This window comes from Gastrolobium bilobum, unplaced genomic scaffold, assembly GCF_033153095.1.
Source record: "Gastrolobium bilobum isolate Gb01-03AN ecotype WA unplaced genomic scaffold, APGP_CSIRO_Gbil_v1 utg163571, whole genome shotgun sequence".
Classification (NCBI taxonomy): Eukaryota; Viridiplantae; Streptophyta; class Magnoliopsida; order Fabales; family Fabaceae; genus Gastrolobium; species Gastrolobium bilobum.
In genome coordinates this window covers 1-26,296 of record NW_026899391.1, presented here as the reverse complement: position 1 = coordinate 26,296, position 26,296 = coordinate 1, and the positions used below count along the sequence as shown (strand labels likewise).

At 33.4% G+C, this 26,296-nt stretch overlaps 2 protein-coding genes and 1 non-coding gene across 6 annotated transcripts; 2 read left to right on the top strand and 1 right to left on the bottom strand.

The window, feature by feature from the left end:
- The first annotated feature begins 13,690 nt into the window (after nt 1-13,690).
- On the top strand, nt 13,691-21,578 carry LOC133290160 (protein ZINC INDUCED FACILITATOR 1-like). 4 transcript variants are annotated; one of them, XM_061488214.1, is made up of 17 exons: nt 13,691-13,868; nt 14,545-14,585; nt 15,389-15,449; nt 15,542-15,644; nt 15,739-15,841; nt 15,984-16,037; nt 16,121-16,183; nt 16,422-16,471; nt 16,607-16,682; nt 16,955-17,143; nt 17,255-17,342; nt 18,624-18,709; nt 18,803-18,910; nt 19,048-19,092; nt 19,195-19,283; nt 20,394-20,437; nt 21,244-21,578. In XM_061488214.1, the coding sequence occupies exons 1-17, from the start codon at nt 13,721-13,723 to the stop codon at nt 21,336-21,338; spliced, it is 1,443 nt and encodes a 480-aa protein (XP_061344198.1). In that variant the 5' UTR covers nt 13,691-13,720; the 3' UTR covers nt 21,339-21,578. The 4 variants fall into 4 exon arrangements, with proteins under 4 accessions (XP_061344198.1, XP_061344199.1, XP_061344200.1 ...); XM_061488215.1 differs by having other exon boundaries at nt 13,731-13,868; nt 15,411-15,449; XM_061488216.1 differs by lacking the exon at nt 13,691-13,868 and adding an exon at nt 13,936-14,025.
- Nucleotides 21,579-24,389: 2,811 nt separating this feature from the next.
- On the bottom strand, nt 24,390-24,496 carry LOC133290161 (small nucleolar RNA R71). Its single transcript, XR_009748604.1, has one exon. It is a non-coding gene; the product is annotated as a small nucleolar RNA R71 (small nucleolar RNA).
- Nucleotides 24,497-24,533: 37 nt separating this feature from the next.
- LOC133290156 (uncharacterized) lies at nt 24,534-26,286 on the top strand (the record flags this gene model as incomplete). Its single annotated transcript, XM_061488212.1, has 2 exons — nt 24,534-25,564; nt 25,812-26,286. Coding segments are annotated over exons 1-2 (1,506 nt in total), but the record flags the coding sequence as incomplete, so codon positions are not given.
- Between the last annotated feature and the right edge of the window lie 10 nt (nt 26,287-26,296).

Genomic DNA, 26,296 nt, shown 5'->3' with positions numbered 1-26,296 from the left:
ATTTGAACAGAGTCAAAGAAATTATGACTGAGTTTGAAGAAATAATAATCATTTATATTCCTCGAGAAGAGAACAGCAGAGCCAACATCTTGTTTAAGTTGGCAAGTACTAGGAATCCGGGTAATTATAGAACTGTGGTTCAACAGAGCATTGCGGAGCCGAGTTATGTGATGGTAATCACGTCGACAGATGATTGGAGGTAACCAATAATTACTTACCTCAAAATAGGAACATTGCCAGAAGACTCGATGGAATCTAAAAAATTTATCCTAGATGTAACGTAGTATACGATCGTAGAGGATCAGTTACATAGAAAGGGGTTGCACTCACCAATACTGAAGTGCTTGAACTCGGAAAAAGCGGGATATGTTCTAGCCGAGATACATGAAGGAATTAACGGCTAACACATGGGAGCTAAAGCCTTAGCCATAAAAGCTCTTCGGGCGGGGTATTATTAGCCCCCCATGGAAGCTGATTCAAAGGATCATGTGAAAAGATGCAGCAACTGCTAGAAACATGCTAGGATGATGCTTTCACCACCAAAAGAGTTGAAATACATCTCGACTCCATGGCCTTTTTACAAATGGGGAATGGATTTGCTGGGATCATTCAAGGCTACTTAAGGACAGCTGAAATGGCTCATTGTAGCCGTTGACTACTTCACAAAGTGGATAGAAGCTGAACCCATTACTACTATAACCTCAGCTAGAGTTCAAAGATTTTTTGAAAGAAATATTGTTTCCATATTTGGAATACCAGTCGAGGTAGTAACTGATAATGGAACTTAATTCACTGATAAAAGGTTCCAAGAATTAATGAAGGACTTAAAGATCAATCACCACTTTGCATCTGTAGAACATCCTCAATCAAATGGGAAAGCTGAAGCCGCAGACAAAGTAATTGTGGATGGATTAAGAAAGCAGATGAAAGATGCTAAAGATACCTGATACTTTGTTTTATGGGGATACAAAACAAGTATCCAAATAGCAACTGGAGAAACTCCATTTAGATTTACTTATGGAAGCGAGGCTCTGACCCCGGTTGAGATAGGGGAATCTTATTGGAGAAGGATGACACTATCAAGTAGAAAGAAGAAGAAAATAGTAAAGCTCTTGCAGCTGAGCTAGACCGGATAGATGAAGTCAGAGTCACGACACATTGTCGAGATATAGCAACCAAACAACTGATAACAGCTAGATATAACAGAAAAATAAGACCAAGGGCATTCGAAAAAGATGACCTGGTACTTAGAAGAGCAGATATCGGCAACAAGAATGCCAAAGATAGAAAGCTAGCTGCAAACTAGGAAGGCCCTTACCGGGTTAAAGAGAAACTCAGAAAATGAGCGTATATCCTAGAAACGACAGAAAAAAAGCCTATCAAGTGGACATAGAATGCGGATAAACTGAAAATGTATTATAGTTAAATCTGAGTTCCATGGGATGACTATTTTTAAAGTTCTTTCAATTTCTAGGCGAATTATTTTGCTTTATAGGGATTGTTTAAAGCCGACTATATCGGCAAATTCATGTAATCAATACTTTTGATATCAATAAATGAGGAATTTTTCTTTTCAAAATTTATCCTTATGATGCATCAATATATTATAAATCTGAGATATAAGTGTGATTTGTCATGTTGACTCCAATCAAGTCGAAATGCTCTACATTATGGTTGAAAAACTATACAAGGACATGTGACAACATTGCCTTTATCTTGGATAAGACTGGGTTGCAAGAACCTGGCTCATGATTGAAGGAAATGATGCTTACCTTCATTAATTGTAACTTAGCGAAAAGTTAAGTTAAAATAAAAAGCATCATGAAAAGTGACAGAGAAAAATGTGGAACCCGTAAGATATATTTTGACCCCGGCCAGGTCAATCAATAGTGCTCGAGATGCATATCCGAGTTAATATATAATGATTTAATCCATCTCGGATGGAAAAAATCTGACATGGTTTGAAATACTTGGAAATATATTTAAGTTATCAAACAAACTCAAAGTATAACTATCTGAAACCTTTGTTCAAAGCAAACTATCATAAGACATAAAATGATAAATGCAAGATGTGTCAGAAAAAATTAAAAGCAAAAAGACCGGGTAGAACCCGACAATATTCAATACAAAACCAAAAGGGGCTCAAAGTCCCCAAAGAAAAAGAAAATTACGACAAAAAACCGACCCTTCATTCAGCTGGTGTCTCAACCTGACCAGCTTACGTGTCACCAACCTCGGCAGCACACTGGTAGTAAATTCCTCCTCTCCTTCAACCCAGTCACCTTCAATCTGGGTTGCTAAGTCACCTGCGGGAGATTCTAGAGGGAGAAAGATAATTTGACCATTGCTGACATAGGCTCTGTGATGCAGACCGACAATATTAAATTTGAGGCCAGGATTGAGAACCTTAATTTGATTAAAGGCATTGTTTAAAGAACCTAATACCGACTTCTCCAGCTCGCCTCGATAGAATTGAGCATCGGTTTCGGCTTCTTTCAACTTACCCTCGGTACGTTCAAACATAATTTTAAAGTCCTTCATGAACTGAACATTGTTGGCATGTAGAAGTTCCAAAGAAAGGTATTTAGACTTGGATTTGTTCAAATCCTCCTTCACCTTCAGAAGCTCTGCGTGAGTCTTGGATTTCTCCTCTATGGCTGCATTCATTTCGGCCAAAGTCCGAACATACTTATTTTTCAAAGACAATAAGGGCCTGGCCAGAGAAGCCATTTTCATACAATTCAGCTCAATTTTTTCTAACTCCTTCACCTCAGAAAGACTAAAAGGAGTAGAATTAAAGAAATGATCAGGAGGATAAATGACATCACGGAAGTCACCGCTGACTCCGGATTTCCAAAGAGCATTCTTCGAAAGGCCAAGAGGAGGAGGAGGAGTATTAGCTAAGACTCGAGTGGGAGCAGGGGTACCCTTCTCAGCCGGAATCCCCTTGTTTTTCTCCCCGACAACTAGCTTCTTGGACCTGGGCTTTGGAGTTTTTCTTTTCCAAGTTGTCAAGTCGACAACCGCGGCCTTTTTACCCCGGTTCAAAGCAGACAAGAAGCTTGGTTGCTCATCTTGATGGCCCTCCATGTCTGGAACTGCAAATAAAAAACACGGAACCGTGTTAGAATCAGACATCATATCACAAAAATGCATAAATGAATAAGTAAAAGAATCATACTTATTTCAAAATCAAGTTCCTCCTGAGATTTGAAAATAAAGGAGGCGGCACTAGCATGACCATGCAATCTGACATATGCGACCACGGAAATAACTGTGTCAATCTCATCATCAGTCAACTCAGTTTCCTTGAAGTGGTAGCTTGAAGAAGCAAAATTATAATTGTCAGAAGACTAGTATAAAGGAAATTTTCCTTCTACATCCTATGAGTTAGAAGATCGAAGGAACCAGGGCTCTTTTTCAGGTTGCGCAGCAACTTTAAAGAACTTTTCTTTAAAGTTCCTGAAAGAATCAGAGTAAACATTAAAAAATTTCGTGAAGGATAACCCCGAATAGTGACCCAACCCTTCCACTGGTGGTTCATGGCCAGTACGAGGTGTAATGGCCTGAAAATAGAAAAAGAAGACAGAACTATGCCAGGTAAAGTAAGGTAAGCACAGAAGCGTTAAAACGCTTTAACAAAACCCCAACTATTTGGTGGAGTTGAAAAGGGGCTATATGAAGATGATTTAAAACACAAATTTGAAATTCAGTTAAAGGAAACCGAATGCCGAGTTGGGTAACAAGATCTCGGTAGAAAAAGAAAAAGGAAGGCTCATCCGAGTTCCTCCCCGAGCAAACTGGCTCGCCTTCACGGGGAGGAACTATATAATAATTTTCCAAATTCCCGACATTGAGCCAAGACACATCTTCCACGCTCATCTCAGAGGTAGTACTCAAAACCTCATAAGTTACCCAGGGATACTGGCTATTAAAGTGGCGAGAGGAGACTCAGAATCTGACTCAGCAGAATAAGACTCCTCTACAATCTCTGGTGGAGATGACGCCATAAATACATAAAACAAGAACAAGCAAAATAAGAAGAAATGGAAGGGCATACTTGAATAAAAAACTACTAGTAGAAGAATCACTAATTGATGAGGTTGTAGATTTCTCTGAGATTGAAACTGGATCATCTGCATCACCAGAGGCCGAGGTAGATCCCGAAACATCTCCATGACAAAAACATGACAAGATAGACTCGGCTAAAGAGTCACACCCTCTCTCAATGATTTTATAACTTAAAAAGATGCAAGAATAACAAGGGTCATCCTGTTTAGGTTTTATAGACCTAGTGGGAGCTTGAGATGAAGATGAAGCATCCGGATTCGGATGAGAAACAATAGGAGGAGTGTTTGACAGGGTTCTACCAAAATATTGGTGGATACGTCTATTTACGAAAAGGCGACCTCTATCCCGTTTACTTGAACCCCGACCCGACCAATAGGGTCCTGTGGAACCCTAGGGTTTGATAACCCGGATCTACCTATACTACAACTTCCACCGTGGTATCCACGAAGCATGGCTTCACGCTTTTCCTCTTCAGTACGGGGTATGCCCCAAAACCAATATAAAAGACTAGGAGGAATCTTTTCGAGAAGATCTGATTCATCTCTTTCCTAGCCTCCACTATGAATAACATTCTAAGGATTTTTCTTTCCTCTCATTACTAAAGAAAGCAAGGAAAAATATGAAAAAGTCATTTAAAGTTTTTAGAAACAAATGTCACATACTTGCTGAGAAGACCAGAAAAATCACGTAAAATACGAATGATTTAAAAAAAGAAGAGATTCATAGACACGGGAGCATACAGAACAACACAAAAAGTCCAAAAATAGAAGAAATGAAGATTCAAAAATGGAGAAAACTCAGAAAATAACAATATCTTCAGACGCTTAGAATGGCGAAAGAAATAGAAACATTCATGATAAGAATGAAAGTACCTGAAGAGAAAGAGTATTTGAAAACAAGAAATTGCAAATTCTGGTACGCAAGGAAATTATAAGAGCAGATTGAACTTCTGGACAACAGCAAATGTAAAAGAGGAAGGAGGAGAAAATGAGGGAATATATATACTAGTTTTGGTAACTGCAACGGTTACGAATTACAAAGGTCAAGGGCAAAAATGTCAATTCCCCCAAAAACACAATGATTAGATATTTGAAACGATGGAGGCATTAAATGCACACGAAACACGAAGACAGTTTAAGTTACCTACAACATGCTAATGAATGCAACAATTATCACATGTAAAATTGCATCATTGCTGCAATAAAGGTATATTTAACCCCAAAAATGTGATCACACAAGCAACGGGGCAGCAGGAACCTTTACCTGGGTTTCTAGAAACAAACTTCTACACATAGCAAGCTATAGCAAATTTTGCATAGAATTTCAAACCGAGTTACAAAATTAATGAACTTGGGGGCAGCCCGGATACGCAAATCGCTTGGCTGAGGGACAACTGTTATGGACTCATATATGAGGTCCATCTAGTGATAAGCCCAACAAGGGGCATTCCAAATATAAATCAATTACAGTTAAAGAAAGGTATCCAATGAAAGATACCAATCCTAATACGACAACATAATCTATGGACTTAGGCCATTCACAATAGCACTGAAGGTCCAGTACTCAATACCCACATGTAAACTCTATAAATAAAAGGTAAAACCTACAGATACGCATGTTCTCTCTCTTACTGTTATGTTGTCACCGTGCACACACACATCTCTTTGGCAAAGTCTTATTGTTCTTCTGTGTACAATGATCTGTTTGACTCAAGGGTATCTAATTTATAGATACCTTGGAGAGGACACCTAGATCCACAAGCAACATACTAGCTCTATTGGGCTAGACATCTCTGTCTCTAAGATAGAACAAGTAAATTAAAAAAATGTGACATATTAATTCCTTAAAAATTCATTTTTATGAGAAGAGTTGCTGGTAAATGTCTTACAATTATTAAACATGGCTAATTGATGATACTTCATAGAGGAATTATATATAGTTACCTGATACTTGAATTTTCTTTTTTCTTTGTTTATTTCTTTTACAATATATTGTATGTGGTTATCATGTATGATTTTTTTTTTATCCCTGTAAAAATTATATATGCTTGCAGCCCAATATAACAATTTTTTACATGTATTTGAATATTTTATAAATTTTTATGTATAAAATATAGGTTTTATTTACTAACTCGGGTCATGCAATTGAACTGGTGACCCACTAGTTGAACCAGTAATCCAGTATATCAACTGAGAAAATGATTGGATCGATTCTGATAACATTACTAAATATCATGGAAAAAAACAAGTATCATGTTGTTGCAAAACACTAAGGGGGGTGTATTGGATTGAGATTTCAAAGGATTTTAATGGATTGTTTTTTGACAAAAAAATCCGTTGGTATTCGATTAGGATTTTAATGGATTGAAAAAAAGTCACGTGGTATTCGATTAGGATTTTAAAGGATTATTTTAGAATCCGTCCAAATCCATTGGTATTCAATCAGGATTTTAAACAATGGAATCACAATCTCGTGGTATTCAAAAATCTGACGATTTTAGTGGATTTTCTATTAGTGTGGATTTTGTGAGACTTTTTAGTGAAAAATATAAATAAGATGCCTCTCTCACAATCTCACCCCAACCCCTAGGATTTCTTGAGATTCTTCTATTGCAGTGTTTTCTTCTTCCTTTGGTAGGTTGACTGCTCAAAGTTGGGTTCCGCCATGGGAGCTTCGTCAAAACTAAAAAAAATAGCATATTTTTGAGCGATTTTCATCACAAAATAACCCAGAAATAACAAACCAACGAGACTTTAATATAACCTATCTCAAAAATAACATATATTTTAGCCACTTTTGAGAAATTTTGGAAGTTTAATAAGTGATTTTTCAAGCTATGGTTTACGATTTTTCTTGGCACAAAAATGTGCTTTTTGTATTAAAAACAACATAAAACTGTAAAAAAATAATAGGGGAATTTTCGTATTATTTTCGTTTTACATGAATGAAACAATATCAATTTAAAAAAAGATTGAAACTTTCATAATATGAACCATATATTTCGTAACAATACATTCATGAACGAAATTCCTTCACTATAGGAAACGATTTCAAACAATTTTTGTGTCAATAGATAACTAAAAGCTTGTTTCTCAAAAGCCCCAAAGCAATTTAAGGTTTCAATATATCGATTGAAAAAATTTTGAGAAATTTTCTAAACTTTCATGTAATTAAACCCAAAATTTCAGATTCAAAATTTTCTTAATATTCAATGAAAATATGCATAAGATATATGGTTAGAAAATTTCAAAAACTCCAAGGTTTTCAAGATCAATTGCAAAAAATTCCAAATGAAATTTTATCATGAACTTTAGGTTCTATATGCAAATTTAGAATTATTTTTTTAATTAAAAAAATTGGGTCTTATAATCATATATGCATAGCTTTGATACCAAATGAAAAAGATGATTTTCAACCCATTAGACATGTGAAAAGTTGTTGTTTAGTAACTTTGAATGTTTGTTAAAAACTATATTAATGTTTGGAGCAGGATATACTTATCACCAAAAAATTTTACCACCTTTACACCCAACCTAATTACCATTGATTTCCTTCAATCTAACGGTTATAGGTTATTGGGAATTAATAAATACGACCTAATAATTTCGAATAAATTATAATCGTTAGATTGACGGAAATCAATGGTGATTAAGTTAGTTGTAATGGTTGTAAACTTTTTTTGTGGTAAGTATATCATTTCCCATTATGTTTTAATGATTGAGAAAATTATATTTGTTTTTGCTTTTTTTTTTATTAATTTCATTGTATTTCTTTGTTATTTTTTTTATGGAAAAGATTATACTTACAACCTATTTTTGTCTACCATCTTTTACAATCATATCTTAACCGTTGATTTCCGTCAATTAATGGTTATTATTTTCACAAATCAAACTTATTAATTAATATTTAATTTGCAATGAATGATAACTGTTTATTGACAGAAATCAACGGTTAAGATATGGTTGTAAAATGTTGTAAACAAAAGTAGGTTGTAAGTATAACCTTTCCCTTTTGTATCCACTCTTGTAATTTTGAATGTTTATTAAAAATTTATATGGTTTTTTAAAATCTTATAAATTCATATTGTCCTTTCAAATCTTATGAATTCTATTAAAATCCTTTAAAATTCAATCCTATGAAATCTTGATTGTAAAAAAAGTCTTTTAAAAAAGTCTATAAAGTCTCTCTAATTTTAAAGTGTCATTTAAAATCTGTAAGATTTTTTATTTCAAAAAAAATCTTTTAAAATTTTAATCCAATACGTAACTCTTTGCGACAGACGCAAAAAGTTACATGAGTCTCATTTTTTATATTTTTTTTCACCACTCTTTTCTCACTCCCCTTTATATTTGTGTCTTCTACAAAGGGTTAGTGTTACAAAATATCATACAAAAGATCCAATTATTCAGACAAAATCTGTATCAGAAAATAAAACATATTCCCCATCTATTGCAAATTAAATACAAATAAATAATACTGAAGGGTCAGTCCACCAAAAAAAAAATGAAGAGTCAGGTTCGAGAAAGCAAATAAAAGAATTTGGCAATCATGCATGTCAATGATTTTATGAGACAAACTTGTCAGATCATGTTGTTGGGATGTACTGTAGAAAAAACTACCATCTTTTCTTTTTCTTTTCTTGTCCCCACACATGGCGGCAGTGGCGGATCCAGGAAAATTTGTTTATGTCCGCACATTTAGTGGCGGGTGCCCCCGAATTTTTTTTGTAAAAAAAGTTTAAGTTAACGCTTAAACCCGCTCATAATCTAGTTGCTTCCATAACAAGTTGCAGGCAATATTTTGACCCATCATTTTTTCTCTTAAATCTTACCAATCCTCCAAAACAAATATGAAAATATACTTAAGTACATCCATACATCATCATTCTATTTTATAGTGGTGAATAAAAAAGTCAACACTATTTGTACAGAAGACAAGCAAAATCACAGTGAAGGCCTTGTCTAGAAAGGAAATAAAGGATCAAGAGAGCGTGAGAATGGGTACATGGTAGGGGAGGAAGAATAAGTTTTCTCTCTAATCAATTTGCGTTGCTACGTTGTTTTAATCATCTCCGTACGTTGCTAACTAATATAAGAATAAATATCATTTTTAGTCTCCAACAAAAAATTCGGTACCCACTTTAGTCTATTATAAAAAAAAATAGCTACCTGGTCCTTATGAAATTTAAAGTGGACTCATTTTAGTCTTTTTGAGTAACTAATGTAGGTCTTTTTTGAATTAGTGAGGAACCACGATTTTAACTAAATTGATTCACTTTGAATTTCGTAGGGACCTCGAGACTAATTTTTGATAAGAGACTAAAGTGGGGATCATGTTTTTTATTAGAAACTTAAAAGGATATTTACTCCTAATATAAATATTGAATCAACATACAAATAAATACCTACAAAGCTAAAAAAAAAAATCTAAAATCTAAAATTTTATGTGGGCACTTGCGGACATTTGCCCATGGCTGGGTCCGCCAGTGCATGGCGGTCCAACGTGTACTCCTTTCTATTCTATTTTTGGAAAAAAATCTATTGTACTGTGGGCAGGTAGATCGCGTTAATGCAAACTATGAAGCATCGATGCTTTAAAAATTTTGACGTGTTATGTTTGACATTTTTTGATACTTTCTGACACTTCGATACTCCCCAACACTCCAACATGCGTTATAAAAATTCAAAAAAAAGTTCAAAGGTTGCGTTGTGTTGAATTTTTAGTTTCAACTATTAGATTCGTTGGATTACTATTACCATTTTATTGAGTTTAATATAAATATTTGGAATATCTTATATTTTTTTGTAAAATTGATGAATATTATAATTTTAGTTTTATTTTTTTGTTAAATTATTGAATATTAAATATAATATACACTACATAAATTAAAATTATTATTTAATATCAAAACGTGTTCTAACTTGTCAAAATCTAACATTTTTTAGAATTAACGTGTGTCGAAATATCGTATTGTATCATGTCACGTGTCTCATATCAATATCGGTGCTACATAAAATGAAAGTGCATCACGTCAACGTGTATTATATTTGAAAGAGGAAAATAAAAGAAACTTGAGGTAGGATATTTTGACTACCAATTTTTTCTGCAACTTGAAAAATACTGCAACAAGTCCCAAATAGTAAAAAGAGACCAATACAACATATAAAAAGCAAGGAACTTGTTATAAAAAAAAAAAAAAAAAAAAAAAAAGCAAGGAACAATTCAATATGACAGAGTTCACCTTAAAGTCAAACTTTTCAAGACAAATGAAGATAAAAAAGGAAGTGTGAAGATTGAAGAATTGAAGTCAAGAAAAAGGCTCAATTAATTAGACATGTAGATTTAAGTTTGGAAACCTAAAGAATAATAGCTCTCATATTAAGAAATGCACTTAAAGCTCAAAAAACATGCATATAGAGAATTTATATAGTCCAATCGTGCATACAAAATCACACAATGATATAGTTTTATGATATAACTTTTTTAGAGTTTATTTAGAAGATACTTTTTAACTTATAAAAAACAATAAAACTATTTTTTTAGGTTTTTTATTATTTTCAAAAAACTTATCAACTTATTATTAAAATTTTAATTATAAATTTATAAAAAAAAATACTTTTCATTAAAAAATATCAAATAAACAAGCGATAAACTAACGACTTTTTGTTTTTTGTTTTTATAAATCAAAGTACCTCTGCATGATGCACATTTTAATATTTTATTACTCATGGTAAGTCTCATTGGTGGAGTACTAGTAGTAACGCCTCTTCACTCTATGATAGTGACAATAGTGAGTTTTGGTCATCTGGGTCCATTTTTGAACTCATTGGCCTCTTTATTATTGACTTTCCAACATCTTTTATCTTCTATGAAGTCCTTTGTTTTTTGGGTTTATTTGAGTAATTATAGGATTCACTCATTGCATTTATTCAAGGATTTATTGCATCCACGACAGAGGAAATAAAACATATAAAGCTATACATATGTATGCTTTTTCCAAGTATTTTTTTTGTCTTTTTTGGGAAATATCTTGGTAGTTACGATGGACTTTTTGACCCTTATGACCCTTAATTAATAATTAATTACCAAATTGCTCTTCGTTTAAAACTATTTCGAAAATTTATCCTCCCCAACAAACATAACACCAATCTGCCCCCGGGTACACCCTTACCTACCCGGGTATATTTTGAAATTTTTATCTACCCGGGTATGGAGGGATGTACCCGGGTAGAGTTCTTGAATCTGGGAAAATGGTTGAATTATTTACTCGGGTATGGAGGAGTGTACCCGGGTAAACATCGACAGTAGGGTTTTTAAATACCCCAGCAGCCCCATTTCGAAAACCCACAAAAGGGGTACCCGAGTAGAGCTGCTGGAGGTGTGTCTTCTTGAGCGATTTCAGGCATAATCTTGCACCAATTCGTCTTGTTTCTGATCCTCATTCGCGGACCTTGCAACCTCTCTGCCTTCTACCGATTGAAATCGATCAAAGGTGCATTTTTTTTCTTTTTTTTCAATAATGTCTCATAAAAAATAAATAATATTATTTATACATTTTTTTACACGACTTACATATTTTTCGTAATAGACATTTATTTATATATTTATTTAATTTGTATGCAACTAACATTTCCGACTAAATGACCATTTTAATGCATTTAAAAAAATTTGGATAAATTTACCAAAAAATAAAATAAAATTTGAATAATGAATTATCAATGTATTACACATAGTCCTCCCCTTCATTCACGTGCAACTAATCTTATAAAATTAGTCATGCTTAAATTGTGATTAATTTTGTTTAAAAATTATAATAAACCTATACGACACGTGGCTGTCACATGTGAGAGGCACGTGAGACTTATTATAAGAGATTGGTATTGTTTTTATAATGAAATTAAAAAAAGGACGAAAAGGGAATATCAAAAAAAAAAAAAAAAAAAGGACGAAAAGGAGACTGAGAGGAGATTCGAGAGACATGAGCCACTTTTTTTATTAGAGTTCGTTTGGATTTGCCTCCTTAAAAAAGTTGCTTTTATATTTTGCTTATTTTAGAAGTTTTTTTATAAAAGTTAAAATTGATTAGATTTAAAAAAAAAATATTTGACTTTTGACTTATTCTTTTAGAAACAAAATTTTTTAGCTTTTAAAAAAAATAATTTTTTAATTTTTTTTGTAATTTTCACTTTTTTTAAGGAAGGTATTCAAATAAAATTTATAGTAGAAGTTTTTTTTTTCTTAAAAAAAAATAACTTTTTACTAAAAAAAACAATCTAAGCGGCCCTTAGTTCAGATTTTTGCTGCACAATTGGATCAATTCATTTGTTTGTTTAAAAATTTAATCTATTAATATTTTTATTATTTATACAAGCTGTTCTTGTCTTTTAGCTTGAGTCGTTTTCCTTCTTTCAGAATCCTTACGAAGGCCACGATGTCCGACATCGTACTTTGTCCTATCATTTCAGAAATCAAATCAAACAGAATATATTTATAATAATTACATGAATTATGTTTAGGGTTTATTGTTATTTATGTTATATAAGAGATAAATTTATTTTTTATACGTATATAAAATATGAGGAGAGATATTTTTATTACCAAAATTTTTCACTACCAACTTATTACCTATCTAATCACCATTATATTAATATTTTCTCTTTCTTCAAAAATTTTTTAACATTCTCTCTTTGATTCAATAGTGATGTGATGGGTAGTAAGTTACTAATAAAAAATTTTGGTAATTAGAATATCTGATAAAGTATATAAGCTTCTTATTTTCTCTTTCTTTCTCATTTTTCACATGAATTTCGTATATTTTTATGTTTGTGTAAAAATTAATTTTATTTTCTATAATAAAAAAAATCAAACAGTCACATATATAATTTTAATAGTAGTTATACTATACAAATATATATATATATATATATATATATATATATATAATTCTATTATTTAATCATATTTTATTTTATTTTTTTATGTGTCTGCACTATAATTATGTCACATTATCAAATGTGAAGTTATGTGTTTTTGCTGATGTGTCATAAGCATTTTTTTCTTATAATACCAGTTGATATAAATTCTTATATGCTTTAGAGTGTTATTCAGGATTGCGTTTATTTCATGGGAATGTCATTTCTGCATCTACGGCGTAAAAGATATTCGCGGTTCCTCTCACATTGCTTTTAATGCAATTTTCTCTTTTTTATAAAAAGAAAAAAAAAATTGAGTAAGTTTAAATTTTTTGTGAGTGGCAGGTATTATTTTTCTACCATAGGCGTAGAAATGATACTTTGTTTATTTATATTTTAATACTTTAAGCTTAACTACAAATAAAATTTATCACTCATTTACATATTTATTTTTCTTTTAAAAGAACAAACATTAAAAGCTATGATAGTAAACATATAAGTAAATAATAAGCCTTATCAATCATTCAAGTTAAAATATCAAATCTGAACGAACAAAATGTTACCTTTGATGAGCATAATTTCTAGTGGACTTGAAGAAGAAGTGCCAAAAACATCGTTGTCTTTGATATCTCTCTTTCTCGGTGGTCCTGGGAATTTTGTTTATTTGTTGCATAGATATAGAAGTATTTTGAGTGGAGGAACCTGTGTGAAACAAGAAGTGAAGTTCTCTTTCAAACATGGAAGCGGAGAATATTGAACAACCTTTGTTGAAGAAAAAGTATTATGAGAACTGCCCAGGTTGTAAGGTGGATCAAGCAAAAGAGCTGAAAAGTGATGTTTCCATTCTAAATCTTTCTTATATTTGGATGGCAGTGTTATGTGGCTGTAAGCACTGAACTGAATTTTCACTTTTGAACATGTTCCTAATTCTTTTGTGTTTTTTTTAAGAGCTAAGTTTGCTGATGCTACCATTCTAGCATTTCTATTTGAACATGTCATGTGAGAGCATCCAGTTTTGGCAAGGTCTTACGTTAACATAGAGGTAGCAAAAATTGCAAAAAAAATAAACAAAAATGGTGTCTAATTTTAAAACAAAAAATACTTCCCCTTTTGATTGATGATTGCAACAAGCTTATACTTTTTGTAAGATTTTCATTCTTTTCAGCCAAAATTTGGTTTTCAAGTTTGTACTTTCTTTTGCAACGCCTTAAGGGAATAAATCTATGTCCATCATTGTTTTTCTTTTCCTTTGAGAAAAAAAAAACATAACACTCCTTAGTTGTGATTGGTTGAACTCATGACGGATTTATCTTTATCTTGAACATGTGAAACAGAGTACCATAGCTCAAAATGGAGTGAATCCTATAATAAGGGTTGTGTGAAAAAATTAAAACTTGAACTTGTTATGGTTTTGATACAATTTACCATTTTCAAACTGAAATCATGGCTATGTTCTATGTATTAACTGGTTAAGTTATCTCATGTCTATACATTCCTCATTTAGCTGATTGAAACAGCTTCTATATTTCACTCTAATGTCTCTTTCTTTTATCATGTACAGCGTTGCCTGTATCATCACTCTTTCCCTTCGTTTATTTCATGGTGAGTTTAACTTTCTACTGGGATTTACTGTTTATTCTCTCACGATGCATGCTCTGATTTTGCGACATTGTTAGTTCTTGGGGGTTTCTTCTTATTGATCTTTTTCATAATTATTTGGATCTTTTCAAATAAAAGAATTTGAGTACCAGTTCTCTGTTCAGTCATAATTTTTTACTATATTATTTTTAAAAATTAGTTTCCATTCTGCTGGTCTACTTTACTTGGATAAACGAACTTTTGAACCATTTTTAAAGGAACTTTTCTGCTATAAGGAGACCCTAATTTCTACTACAATGAGACAGCTTCGAAATTTTGTCCTTAACTTGACCTTAGTTCTTGCTTCCTCTATTCATCCTAATTACCACTTCGAGGCAAGCCAAGTCCCTTGGGTATGCCCACAACCCAGACGGGAAAAGGGGTCCACATAGATATAGGACTAATTCCGAGTCAAGTACCATGACAACTATCTAGGCCCCAAAGATTTTCTCCGTAATTCAAACTCTTGTTCTTTTGGCATCATTCGTCCTTGAACTCATACTGCCACTTGAGCCAACTCTCAGAGTTAAATATAGTAATTTCTGATCACTGACACAATATAATTTAGATTTTTAACTGATAATTGCAAACTTCTAGATGTCCCAATGTCAATTTCTAATTGCATTCCCTCTTGCTTTCTCATTTGTTATGAAATACTCAAAATATCAAACTTATGTTAATGATTGAACTTAGTTACTGCTGCACATAATATTCATCCTCAATATTGTAACATTGAAGATATATATGTAATGAATATTTATATTCAGGTAAAGGATTTTAATGTTGCAGAAAAAGAGGAAGATATCAGTGCGTATGCTGGTTATGTGGGTAAGATTTCTTTTAGTACTTCCATTCTTTGATGTCTTCTAAATTATTTATAAGTTCTTATTGATCCCTTTATGGCTTCAAAAATATTGTAGGATCTGCATACATGCTTGGCAGAACTTTAACATCTATAATGTGGGGAGTAATATCAGATCGCTATGGTAGAAAACCAGTTATAATTATAGGGCTTATCACGATGTAAGTATATATGTCACTGAGGTGGATATGGTTTCCTTCAAGCTACGTTAATATGTTTTCCCCTAACAAAAGTGATGCTTACTTGATTCTTCAGTGTCATTTTCAACACACTATTTGGTCTTAGCACAAATCTATGGATGGCTATTAGCATGAGATTTCTTCTTGGAAGTTTAAATGGTTTGTTTGGCCCAATAAAGGTGATTATATATATAGTAAGCAATATAATGTTTCATCCACTGGTATCAGGAAAAATTAAAAGTTTGAATTTATGTAATTTCATTTAAGTAATTTCCTTATTGCATCAAAATCTAATTATACCTTAACCTCTTCTATTAACAGGCCTATGCTACTGAAATTTGTAGAGAAGAGCACCAAGCTCAAGGACTCTCAACTGTAAGCCTCACTAACCTTTGTCTACTATCATTTCTTAGAATAACATGTACATCATAATAATTCAAAGTGTTACCTGATTTCAGGTTGTTGCAGCTTGGGGAGTAGGTTTAGTCATTGGGCCAGCATTGGGAGGTTATTTGGCTCAGGTAATTTTTGTTTTTTTATTAGTTGGGGGATCAAATTTAGGAAATAACATTTTTGTAAACATGCAAGGGTAACATTGCGTACTAGGATTTGCCTCACCCTGTGAAAGTGGTTTATTTATTCCTTCCATGATGAAATACTTCTTTAGAAAAGCCATGAATTATTTGTTCCTTCTGCCACATTTAAATAAATCTTTCTGTCACTTATTTTTCTAATGTTTTGTGAAATTTTGCACTACAGCCAACATTGAAATACCCAAATCTATTTCCAAAAGATTCCTTTTGGGATAAGTAAGTAGATTTTTGTTATTTTATATTATAAAAGATAATGTTTCAATTTTATTTTCCTTCTTTCTTCTTTAAATTTATTTTCTTGCTTGGTTATTGTTCTGAGTTTCATTTGTCAAAACAAAAATCTTCTTGCAGGTTTCCATATTTCTTGCCCTGCTTTATAATATCAGCTTTTGCATTTGCAGTAGCAATTGCTTGCATTTGGCTTCCGGTATGTATCTTAAATTCTAACATATCTTTTCATCAACCATAAATATTTCTACCCTCTTTATGTTTTGTGACTTTTATTATAATTTTAGTATGATGACTTATCACAATGTAGCACAATCTTTGTATAATGTTTTATATGTATGTGTGTATATGTTGCAAATTATCACATATTTTCCATAATTATAACAGTATATATACATATACACAGTATAAAGTTTTACATCTTTGGTCAACAAAATTGTTTCAAAATATTTGAATCATGCATCACTGCAGGAGACACTTCACAACCACAATGGTAAAAATAAGTCCATTGATAACGCGGGAGCTTCAGAAAATGGAAGAAGTGGGGCTGACAAAGGCAAGATGATCCAAAAAGATGAAAACATTCTCCTAAATTGGCCCTTAATGTCATCTATCATTGTTTACTGTATTACCTCACTTCATGATATTACTTATCAAGAGGTAGTACTCCTACTTAATATCAATCCATTCATGCATCTATTTATTGTGTTCTAGAAAATGATATTTCATTTGATTTGGCTATATGCCAATACCATTCCATTTTTTTGTTAGGTTTTCTCATTATGGGCTGTTAGTCCTCGAAGGTTGGGTGGATTGAACTTTTCAACTGATGATGTTGGTAATGTTCTTGCTATATCAGGTACATCTTTCACATCTATGAATTTCTATATATTTGTTAATTAGGGTAGGTTATTCTTACACCAGTATAAGCACAAAAGTCTTGCACACAATCTTAACCATTGATATGCTTATATCTAACGGCTCACATATCTAATAAATCAGAATCGTTACATATAAATAAAATCAATGGTCAAGATTGAGAGTGTAACTTACATTGGTGCAAAATGATCTTGACGTTTGTTAATTTTTTCCTTTGTAACTTTCCATCTCCAATGGTTACATTTGTACATAAACATTTATGCACTCAAGGTCTTTCCTCTAAACTCAAACTCGTCTTAATGAGAGAATTTCACTTACTTGTATCTCCAAACTCGTGTCTTTAGATAGATCGAGACAATGACCATAATTTAGTGTTTGTTTTGAGGATGAGTTCATTGTTCAAGGATCATATTTTGCAAAGCCAATTTGTAACATTTAGCAAATTTTTTATGTAAGTTAACTTTTTTGTCTTAAATATCATATCATTTTGTGTTTATATCTGGATCTAATGTTTCTTTTATTTGGTGAATCAATTTGGTCTTGAAGTCAAAAGAGTTACTACTTATGTTATATCTTGTAATCTTTGCAGTCAAATCAAACAAAATAAGAGTGTAGATTTATTCAAACTTTTTAAATATTTGTGCTTTTTTAATATTTGTGCTTGCCAAACTTCAGTATCAGGGTTCTTTTATCATTTTCTATAAAAAAAAAATACCACTCTCCATTAAACCCAGATTAACGAGGGTGGGGTGAGGTCAATATTTGTACGAAGCATTACCCTCGCATATTTGCAAAAAAGATATTTCTCGGATTAAAACCCGTGACCTTTCAGTCACAAAGGAGCAGTTTTACCCCTGCTCTAGGCTCCCCTCTTTTTCTGTAGAAAAAGGGATAGGTTATTCTACCTACATTTTTTTCTGTCTACCTTTGCCTACCGTTATCCAACACTATTAGATGAGAATCTCAATTACTTTTATCATTTCTCTCTCCCATTTAGATTATGATCAAATGTGTTGGAGAGTGTTAGGCAAAGGTAGGTAGAATAACCTATCCTATAAAAAAAATGAAAAATGAAAAATAGGCAAGTACACAGCATAATCAACTTCTTTAATCAGTTTAAGGCATTATTGGCAAAATATGAAACATTTGAACTGTATTAAATTTGTTCCTTTAGATTTGCATAGCAACAAAGATGTGCACTTTTTTTTGTGCATTACTTAATAGATATGCTTCTTAACACTGACATCTCAACTTGTGTCAGGTCTTGCTATTATAATCTACCAGGTTACCCTGTACCAATCAGTGCAAAAAGCTTTTGGACCTGTTAGCATTGCTCGCTTCTCTGGGGTTAGCTTTCACCTTATGTGGCAATTACAGTGATTCAAGATTTTATTTTTTTCTTTATTTTAAGCATGTTTTATTATTTGGAATGATATGTAGGTATTATCCATACCCCTCTTGCAAAGTTACCCCTTCATTGCAATGTTGTCAGGCTTCACACTTTACCTAGTGATAAATATTGCTTCTATATTCAAGAATCTTCTGACTGTAAGTGCACCTCTTTTTGTAGCCAATTATTAGTGATATTGAGGGAGAAAAGGAATTGAATTGGCTTCACTTAATTTACTGAGAAAAGGTTATCTTCATTATAAACTTACCTGTTTTAGTCTTTTTGTTTAACTTAGGAGACAATTGCAACTGGTTTATTCCTTCTGCAAAATAGAGCTGTGGTAAATTTTTGGTTTCTTTCATTAGCTTTCATTTCCTTTCATAAGTTGAGATTATTCTTTTGTGGAATTGGAGCTTATATGGCATGTAAATTTCGAAAACAGGAACAACATCAAAGAGGGGCTGCTAATGGTATTGCTATGATGGGTATGTCAGCATTCAAAACAATTGGTCCAGCTGGAGGTGGTGCAATGTGAGTGTCCCTTTGATTTCTTTAGCTTCTGTTTGACTTATTAACCATTGTTAACAAATGTGATTATGAAGCTCTGCAAAGTTTTGATATTTTAAATGAGACAAGCCAAAAAAGTGCTTTGTATATGATGCACCTAAAATTGGCTAAGAATTATGCTTGCATGTGTCATTTTGAGGGTTTTTGGGCTTTTATTTTTATTTTTAGTGATAATATCATAATTTTGCATTGTAATTTGAATTGTTTACTTATTTTAAGTGTATTTAATTCTGATTGATTTACAATCAATTATCTTTATTTTAAGGGAGTATGTTACACAGATATAATATATAAATTATTTATGGACCTTCACTTAACAGCTTGAGTTGTTGGATGATATGGTTGATTTACATGGCATCAGAAAAGGTCCGTAAATGATTTTTTATATCTCTTAACAGAATCATTATTTTCCTTTTAGGATATACATGATCTGTTATGTAGATAAATTTTAGTTCATTTGAGTCTGAAAGTTTTTGCTAAGTTCCTTTTTTTGTATTCAAGCTTTCCAAAGTTCATATTTTCAGACTACTTGGTGGTTCATTAACAGGAATATATATTTTAAGCACATTATTGACAAATGTAATTACTTGGAGAGAGGTCATGGTAGAGAAAATCCTAAATATTTAGGCATACAAAGTAGCACTGACTGAACTTTAAGGGAAGGATAAACTATGCACATTTAAAGGAGAACATATTATTCATGAAAGTACCACAACCCCAGTGTACAAAAGTAATTAAGGAAGATATGCTACATAAATTGTAAATGTCTTGCTACATTTTATTTTGTTAATCAAGAAGGAATATTCATATAATGGGACTGTTATATTATTAGAATGTTTGTTTCCAGATAAAGATGTAGCTAGCCTATTTCTTGTCATTGTATACTTTGAGCCCATCAGTAATAATAAGAGTTAAGGGAGATTACTCTCTGCACTTTCTTATCTAATTTCATTTTCATTGGTAAAATAATTTGTGCAGAGTATGACATATAGCATTGATCAACAAAACTTTCTGACTACAATGATATATTGAAAATTATATCCAGATTTCTTATCCTGCTCTTGGTCAATGCAGATTAACTTGGTGTCAAAAGCGGATAAATGCTTCTTTCCTCCCAGGTATGATCCTTAACTAATTTGTTTCAGCTGATTTCTATTTCATATACTAAAATATGGAAATCCTTAATAACTGTTAAAGTTTTTTGTTCACCTAGTGTTCCTTAATAGGAAAGAACATAACAAGCCTTTTTTTTTTTTAACAGCATAAAGAGTTCTGGCCTTGAAGCAAAGAATGAAAATGTACTTTTAGAATGACAAGTTTGAACTCTTGGTCTAACCCCTTCAGTTGAGTTTTATTTTTCCTTACTTAAAGATCACGGGTTTGAATTCAAAAAATAATCTCTTTGCAAATATTTAAAGGTAAGGTTGCATAGAAAAATTGTTCTCACCCCACATCGTTAGTCGGAGTTTAATGAAAAATGATTTTTTTTAAGGATGGTTGTGATGGTACAAAGAATTAATTGGACAGAGGATTTGAACAGCAACAGAATATATTGAAATTATAGAGATTTAGATATACACAAAGAAAAGGGAGAATACTGAATAATATGTGAATAATATTATATATCGATGTGTTATGAAGTGGCATGAAACAAAACACAAAACCTAATACCTATTTATATTAGTAGTAAACTCTTAAAATAATGAAACAAATAATAAAATATAGATAAATAGTGAAACTAAACGTAAGAGATTCTTTAGGATACTCTAAATATTATTAAGATATACTCTTAATATTACCAATATATCTAAATATTCTATCACCCCTCATTTCTCATCCCCATCCTTATCCTTATTCATGATAGAACATGTTTTCTTTTGTTAGCTGTATTAGTGGAAGGTCACTGTTTTACATTTAACTGCAGGCACCCATATGGTCTTCCTTGTACTGAATGTTGTTGAAGGACTAGCAGTATTGTTGATGTTCAAACCATTCTTACCCTCGGAGCAGTTACTCTGATAGAAATAAATTTTGCATAAGGGTAAAGCATTTCGGGGTTATCTAATACATTAGTTTTGAACTAGTGAAATTGAAATATTTTTATGGATGATTCTGTGTTGGACATTTACATGACGCGAGTTTTGAATTCCATTATTGATATTTTAGAAGGGGTCAATCTGTATCTGACAGAATTAGTTTAAGATTTGACTTATATGATTGAGCTTGAAATATGTAATTTTATTTGAATTTTTAATATGCACCGATATTTATTCATCCAATGAGTGAAACACGTATGGGAAATGTGTGCATTTAAATTATGCATCTATTCGATACACGATTTGAACACGCATGGTCAATAAGCATGTCTTGCTGATATGCCCTTAATCTCTCATGTATTAAGCAATATTATTAAAACCGGCCGGTGATTGATCCGGTCGAGGTATTGGGTCACTGGTTCAACTACATGATCCGGTAATTATATATAATTTTATAATTTATATTAAAAAATTATAAACATACTCAAATATCTAAAAAAATGATTAAAATTTCAAATATTTTAATATAAAAAATAATAAATCACATATTATTATCTAATAAAAGATCAAACAAAAATATAATGATCGTGATACGGGGTTTTAAGTTCAAAAAATGACATCCTTAACTATAAATCAAATCAAATTTTTTTGCATAGTGCAAATTGAGATAATATTAGTATTGTAAATACATAGCATATGTAAGTTAATAAGCAAAAAAATATTCAAATATGTTCATTATGATTTTTTTTTGTGACCGGGCCGGGTCACCGGTTAACCAACCAGGTCAGCGATTTTCATGAAAATCGGGTCGGACCGGGTCACACCGGTTCTGATACATGGCCGGTCCGTTGCTTCAACCGGACTGATTATATGATTGGTGATAAACCTTTAGTTTATCTTATTTTATAGACTAAATTAATATAAAATATCAAGTTAAATAAGTCAAAAACTAGGGTTTAATATAATAATCATGAACATTATCTGAATTTTTGTTTAATGGAATCATCTTTGCTATTTTTTAGGGATTTGTTGACAAAAGGAGTCAAAGATGAAGATTGGATAAATAGAGATCACAACTAGAAAAGATGAGATCAAGAGATGATAGAAGAAGATCAAAAACAATAAGATTGAAGATCTTATCAAGTTGTTAGAAGTGGGAGCTTAAGCCCCCATTCAGAAGCTTAAGCTCCCTAAAAACGCAAATAGCTACTGCCTCTGGGCGCTTAAGCCCCCAACTCAGGGCTTAAGCGCGCCACAAGAAGAAAAAGTTGTCGCGAGGAGCGCGCTTAAGCGCCCTTCAGAGCGCTTCAGCGCGAGTCAGAAATCACTGTCCTAGGGCGCTTAAGCGCGCTACAACAGGCTTAAGCGCCCCGACAGATCCAACTTAGGCCCATTCGAGTTTTCTACTAGGATACGAACTCTTGGCCAATAAAAGAGCCATTGGGGACCAGAAATACATAACTTTTACATTGCTAAACAACTCTTGGGTGCTCGGAGGCTGAAGGAACGCGGAGGAACATCAGATTCATGTTCGTGAGGGGCGGAGACAGATCAACGTCAAGTGTTCACTGGAGATATTGAAGATCCACCAATCACCTATGGAGTTTGGGGGAGCTTTTCTATTTTCTTTTGTTCTTGATTTTGCTATGTCCGGCTAGTTCTTTAAGTAGTTAGGGTTAGATGGATTTTAGTCGATTTATTATGCTTTGAACAATTCGTACATTAATTTTCCTTTTTATCATGAATGAAGTTATCTGTTTTTAATGCTTTATATAGGCTTGAATCTTATATAATGATCATCGGTAAATGCATGACAATAGGGATGTTGGTGTGTGATCCATATCTGATAACTTCATCGTAAACGCTATGATTCTAGGGATAGACATAGAATTTGCGTAACCTTAAGATTCTTGAACTTAATGCTTGCATTCTTGGGGAATAACCGGGGAACTAGGGTTCTTCCAAGTTTGTAAAGGTTTTAGGGTAACAAGGGATTGAGCTCTAATAACACGCGAAAGAATTGGTTAGATTGATATTAAGGACGGTTAACGTAAAGAAAGACTTCGAATCATAATAAGGAGATTAAAGGAAATCGAACCCCTAACTACGTTTTTATTTTATTAGTTAAATCACATCTTTAATTTCTTGTCTTTAATTCTTGCAAGTAATTAGCTTAATATTTAATATTTTAATTTTGCAATTCAAATCCTGTTTCCAAATACACTTTCGATTGTCCAACTAAGTTTGCGATAGTGAATTAGTGCTTGAACTGTAATCCTCGTGGGAACGATCTCTTACTTAATCATATATTACTTGTACGATCGGTGCACTTGCCGTGAGTAGCACCAAGTTTTTGGCGCCGTTGCCGGGGATTACTATTTCAACATTAATAGTAGCTATTAATTCTTTAGATTAGACCTTATTTTCTGTTATTTAATTTTCTGTTATTTAAATTCAGTTTTATTTCCTTATTTTATATAATCTATTTTTCTGGTTTATGCGAGGTACCGTTGACACCGATTCCTTGCAATTCGACCCGGAGATAGAGAAAACAGCAAAAAGAAACAGAAAACTTGCTAAAGAAAGAAGACAGCAAGAGAAAGAAGCTTCAAGCTCAACAGAACCAAGAGAAGAAGCAATGGGAGACAACAATGCACCTCCACCACCTCCGAGAACGTTGGGAGATTACATGACTCCTGCTCGAGTTCCACAGACGGCGAGTATTGTTAGAGCAAACGTGGATGCTAATAACTTTGAACTCAAGCCGGCACTTTTACAATTAATTCAGAAAGACCAATTTGCCGGAGGAAGCACAGAAGACCCTCACATCCATCTGGAAAACTTCTTGCTATATTGTGATACCTTGAAGATGAATGTGGTGTCTCGGGATGCTATTTTGCTCAGATTGTTCCCCTGTTCACTTAAAGACGAAGCAAGAGGATGGTTGCAATCGTTACCTCAAGGAAGCATCACCCACTGGGACGACTTGGCAAACAAATTTTTGGACAAATTTTTCTCATCTTCGAAAATGGCAAAGCTCAAGGCGGATATCACTTCTTTTGAACAAAAAGGAAGTGAATCTCTATATGAAGCATGAGAAAGATTCAAGGGACTACTTAGGAAGTGTCCCCAACATGGCATTGAAGCTTGGGAGCAAGCGAGAACCTTCTTCCAAGGGATGACGCCGAACACAAGAACATTGGTGAATGCTGCATCAGGAGGGTCCTTAAAAACAAAAACTCCAGAGGAAGCCTTGGAATTACTAGAGTCTCTAGCCTCTCAGGAGTATGATAATGCTCCAGTACCACAGAGAAGAGCGGGGATTATGAGGCTTGATGGCTATGATGCCATCTTAGCTCAGAATGAACAGATTTTACAAATTAACGAGAAACAACAAGAACAACTAGATGCTCTCACAAAGCAATTTACCAGTTCTCAAGTCTCTTCTGTTAATAATATTCAAATAACTTGTGGTATTTGTGCAGGTGCTCATGCTACTGAAGACTGCAAGGCACCCGAAACTGCAGATGTTAATGGAATTTGGCATGATCAGAAAGTTCCATATAATCCAGGGAGGAACCAATACGGCAATAACCAGAATCAAGGGTGGAGAAATAAAAATCAACATCCAGGATTCAGTTATAGCTCGAATCATCAGCTAAATCCTCCTATGCCAGCACCACAGCAACCTCCACAACGATCAGAGTGGGAGAAGGCATTTGCACAACTATCCAAAACCACATCAGACTATGTTCAAAGTACCAATGCATTCAGGGAAGACACTTCAGCCTTTATGCAAGAAACCAGGGCCTCATTCAGGAATCAAGAAGCCTCAATCCGGAATCTAGAAACTCAGATTGGTCAATTGTCAAGGCAGTTCAACGAAAGAACCCAAGGCACCTTCCCAAGTAATACAGACGTTAATCCAAACGCACACTGCAAGGCCATTACCACAAGAAGTGGCATTGTAATTGAACCTGTGATTAAGCCTTCAGTAGAGAAAAAGAAAGCTGAGGGATCTGCCATTGAAGAAGAAAAAGAGAAGGAAGTTGACAAAGAGCCTGCTGCAGAGAAAGCTGTTCCTGAAAAGAAAAAGTTCAAATGGGAGAAAAAGAAAGCGCAAGAAAGACAAGAAAAGCCATTGGAGCTCTCACCTTATGCAAAAATTCCATATCCGCAGAGGTTCAGAGAGGAAATCAAAAAGCAGAAGTATTCGAAGTTCCTTGACATCTTCAAAAAGCTACAAATCAATATTCCATTTGCTGAAGCCTTGGAGAACATGCCGAATTACGCAAAGTTCATGAAAGATCTCTTATCGAAGAAACGTAAACTGAAAGAATGTGAAACGGTGACGTTGACAGAAGAGTGTAGTGCTATAATTCAGAAAAAGTTGCCTCTAAAACTTGAAGATCCTGGAAGTTTCAGCATTCCCATAGAAATTTGACTTGAGAGCTAGTATTAACCTTATGCCATTATCCATCTGCAAGGCTCTGGGGATTCATGAATTAAAGCCGACCAAAGTTTCACTGCAGCTAGCAGACAGATCTACCAGAAGGCCAGATGGAGTTATTGAAGATGTCTTGGTGAAGATTGATAAGTTCATATTCCCTGCAGACTTTGTCATCTTAGACATGCAAGAGGATGCTGAGATTCCCTTACTGTTGGGAAGGCCCTTTTTAGCCACTGCAAGGGCTATGATTGATGTGGAGCAGGGTAAGCTGATGTTGCGGGTTAATGATGAAACCGTAACGATTGATGTTCTTGAATCTATGAAACATCCTTCCGACGGAGGAGATTGCTTCAAGGTTGATGTGATCAATGATGCAGTGCTAGATACAGTTGATGAAATACTCCAACCACTGATGGAATTGGATTCATTAGAAGAAGATCTACTGCACAATACGACTGAAGCAACAGAAGGAGAACAAGAGGTTGAAAAGC

Bases quoted from the DNA above. Each gene is read 5' to 3' on its own strand.
- LOC133290160 (XM_061488214.1), top strand. From the start codon at position 13,721: ATGGAAGCGGAGAATATTGAACAACCTTTGTTGAAGAAAAAGTATTAT. The intron at 15,645-15,738 runs GTAAGTATATAT...TTGATTCTTCAG, and splicing joins ATTATAGGGCTTATCACGAT to TGTCATTTTCAACACACTAT. The intron at 16,184-16,421 runs GTAATTTTTGTT...TTTGCACTACAG, and splicing joins TGGGAGGTTATTTGGCTCAG to CCAACATTGAAATACCCAAA.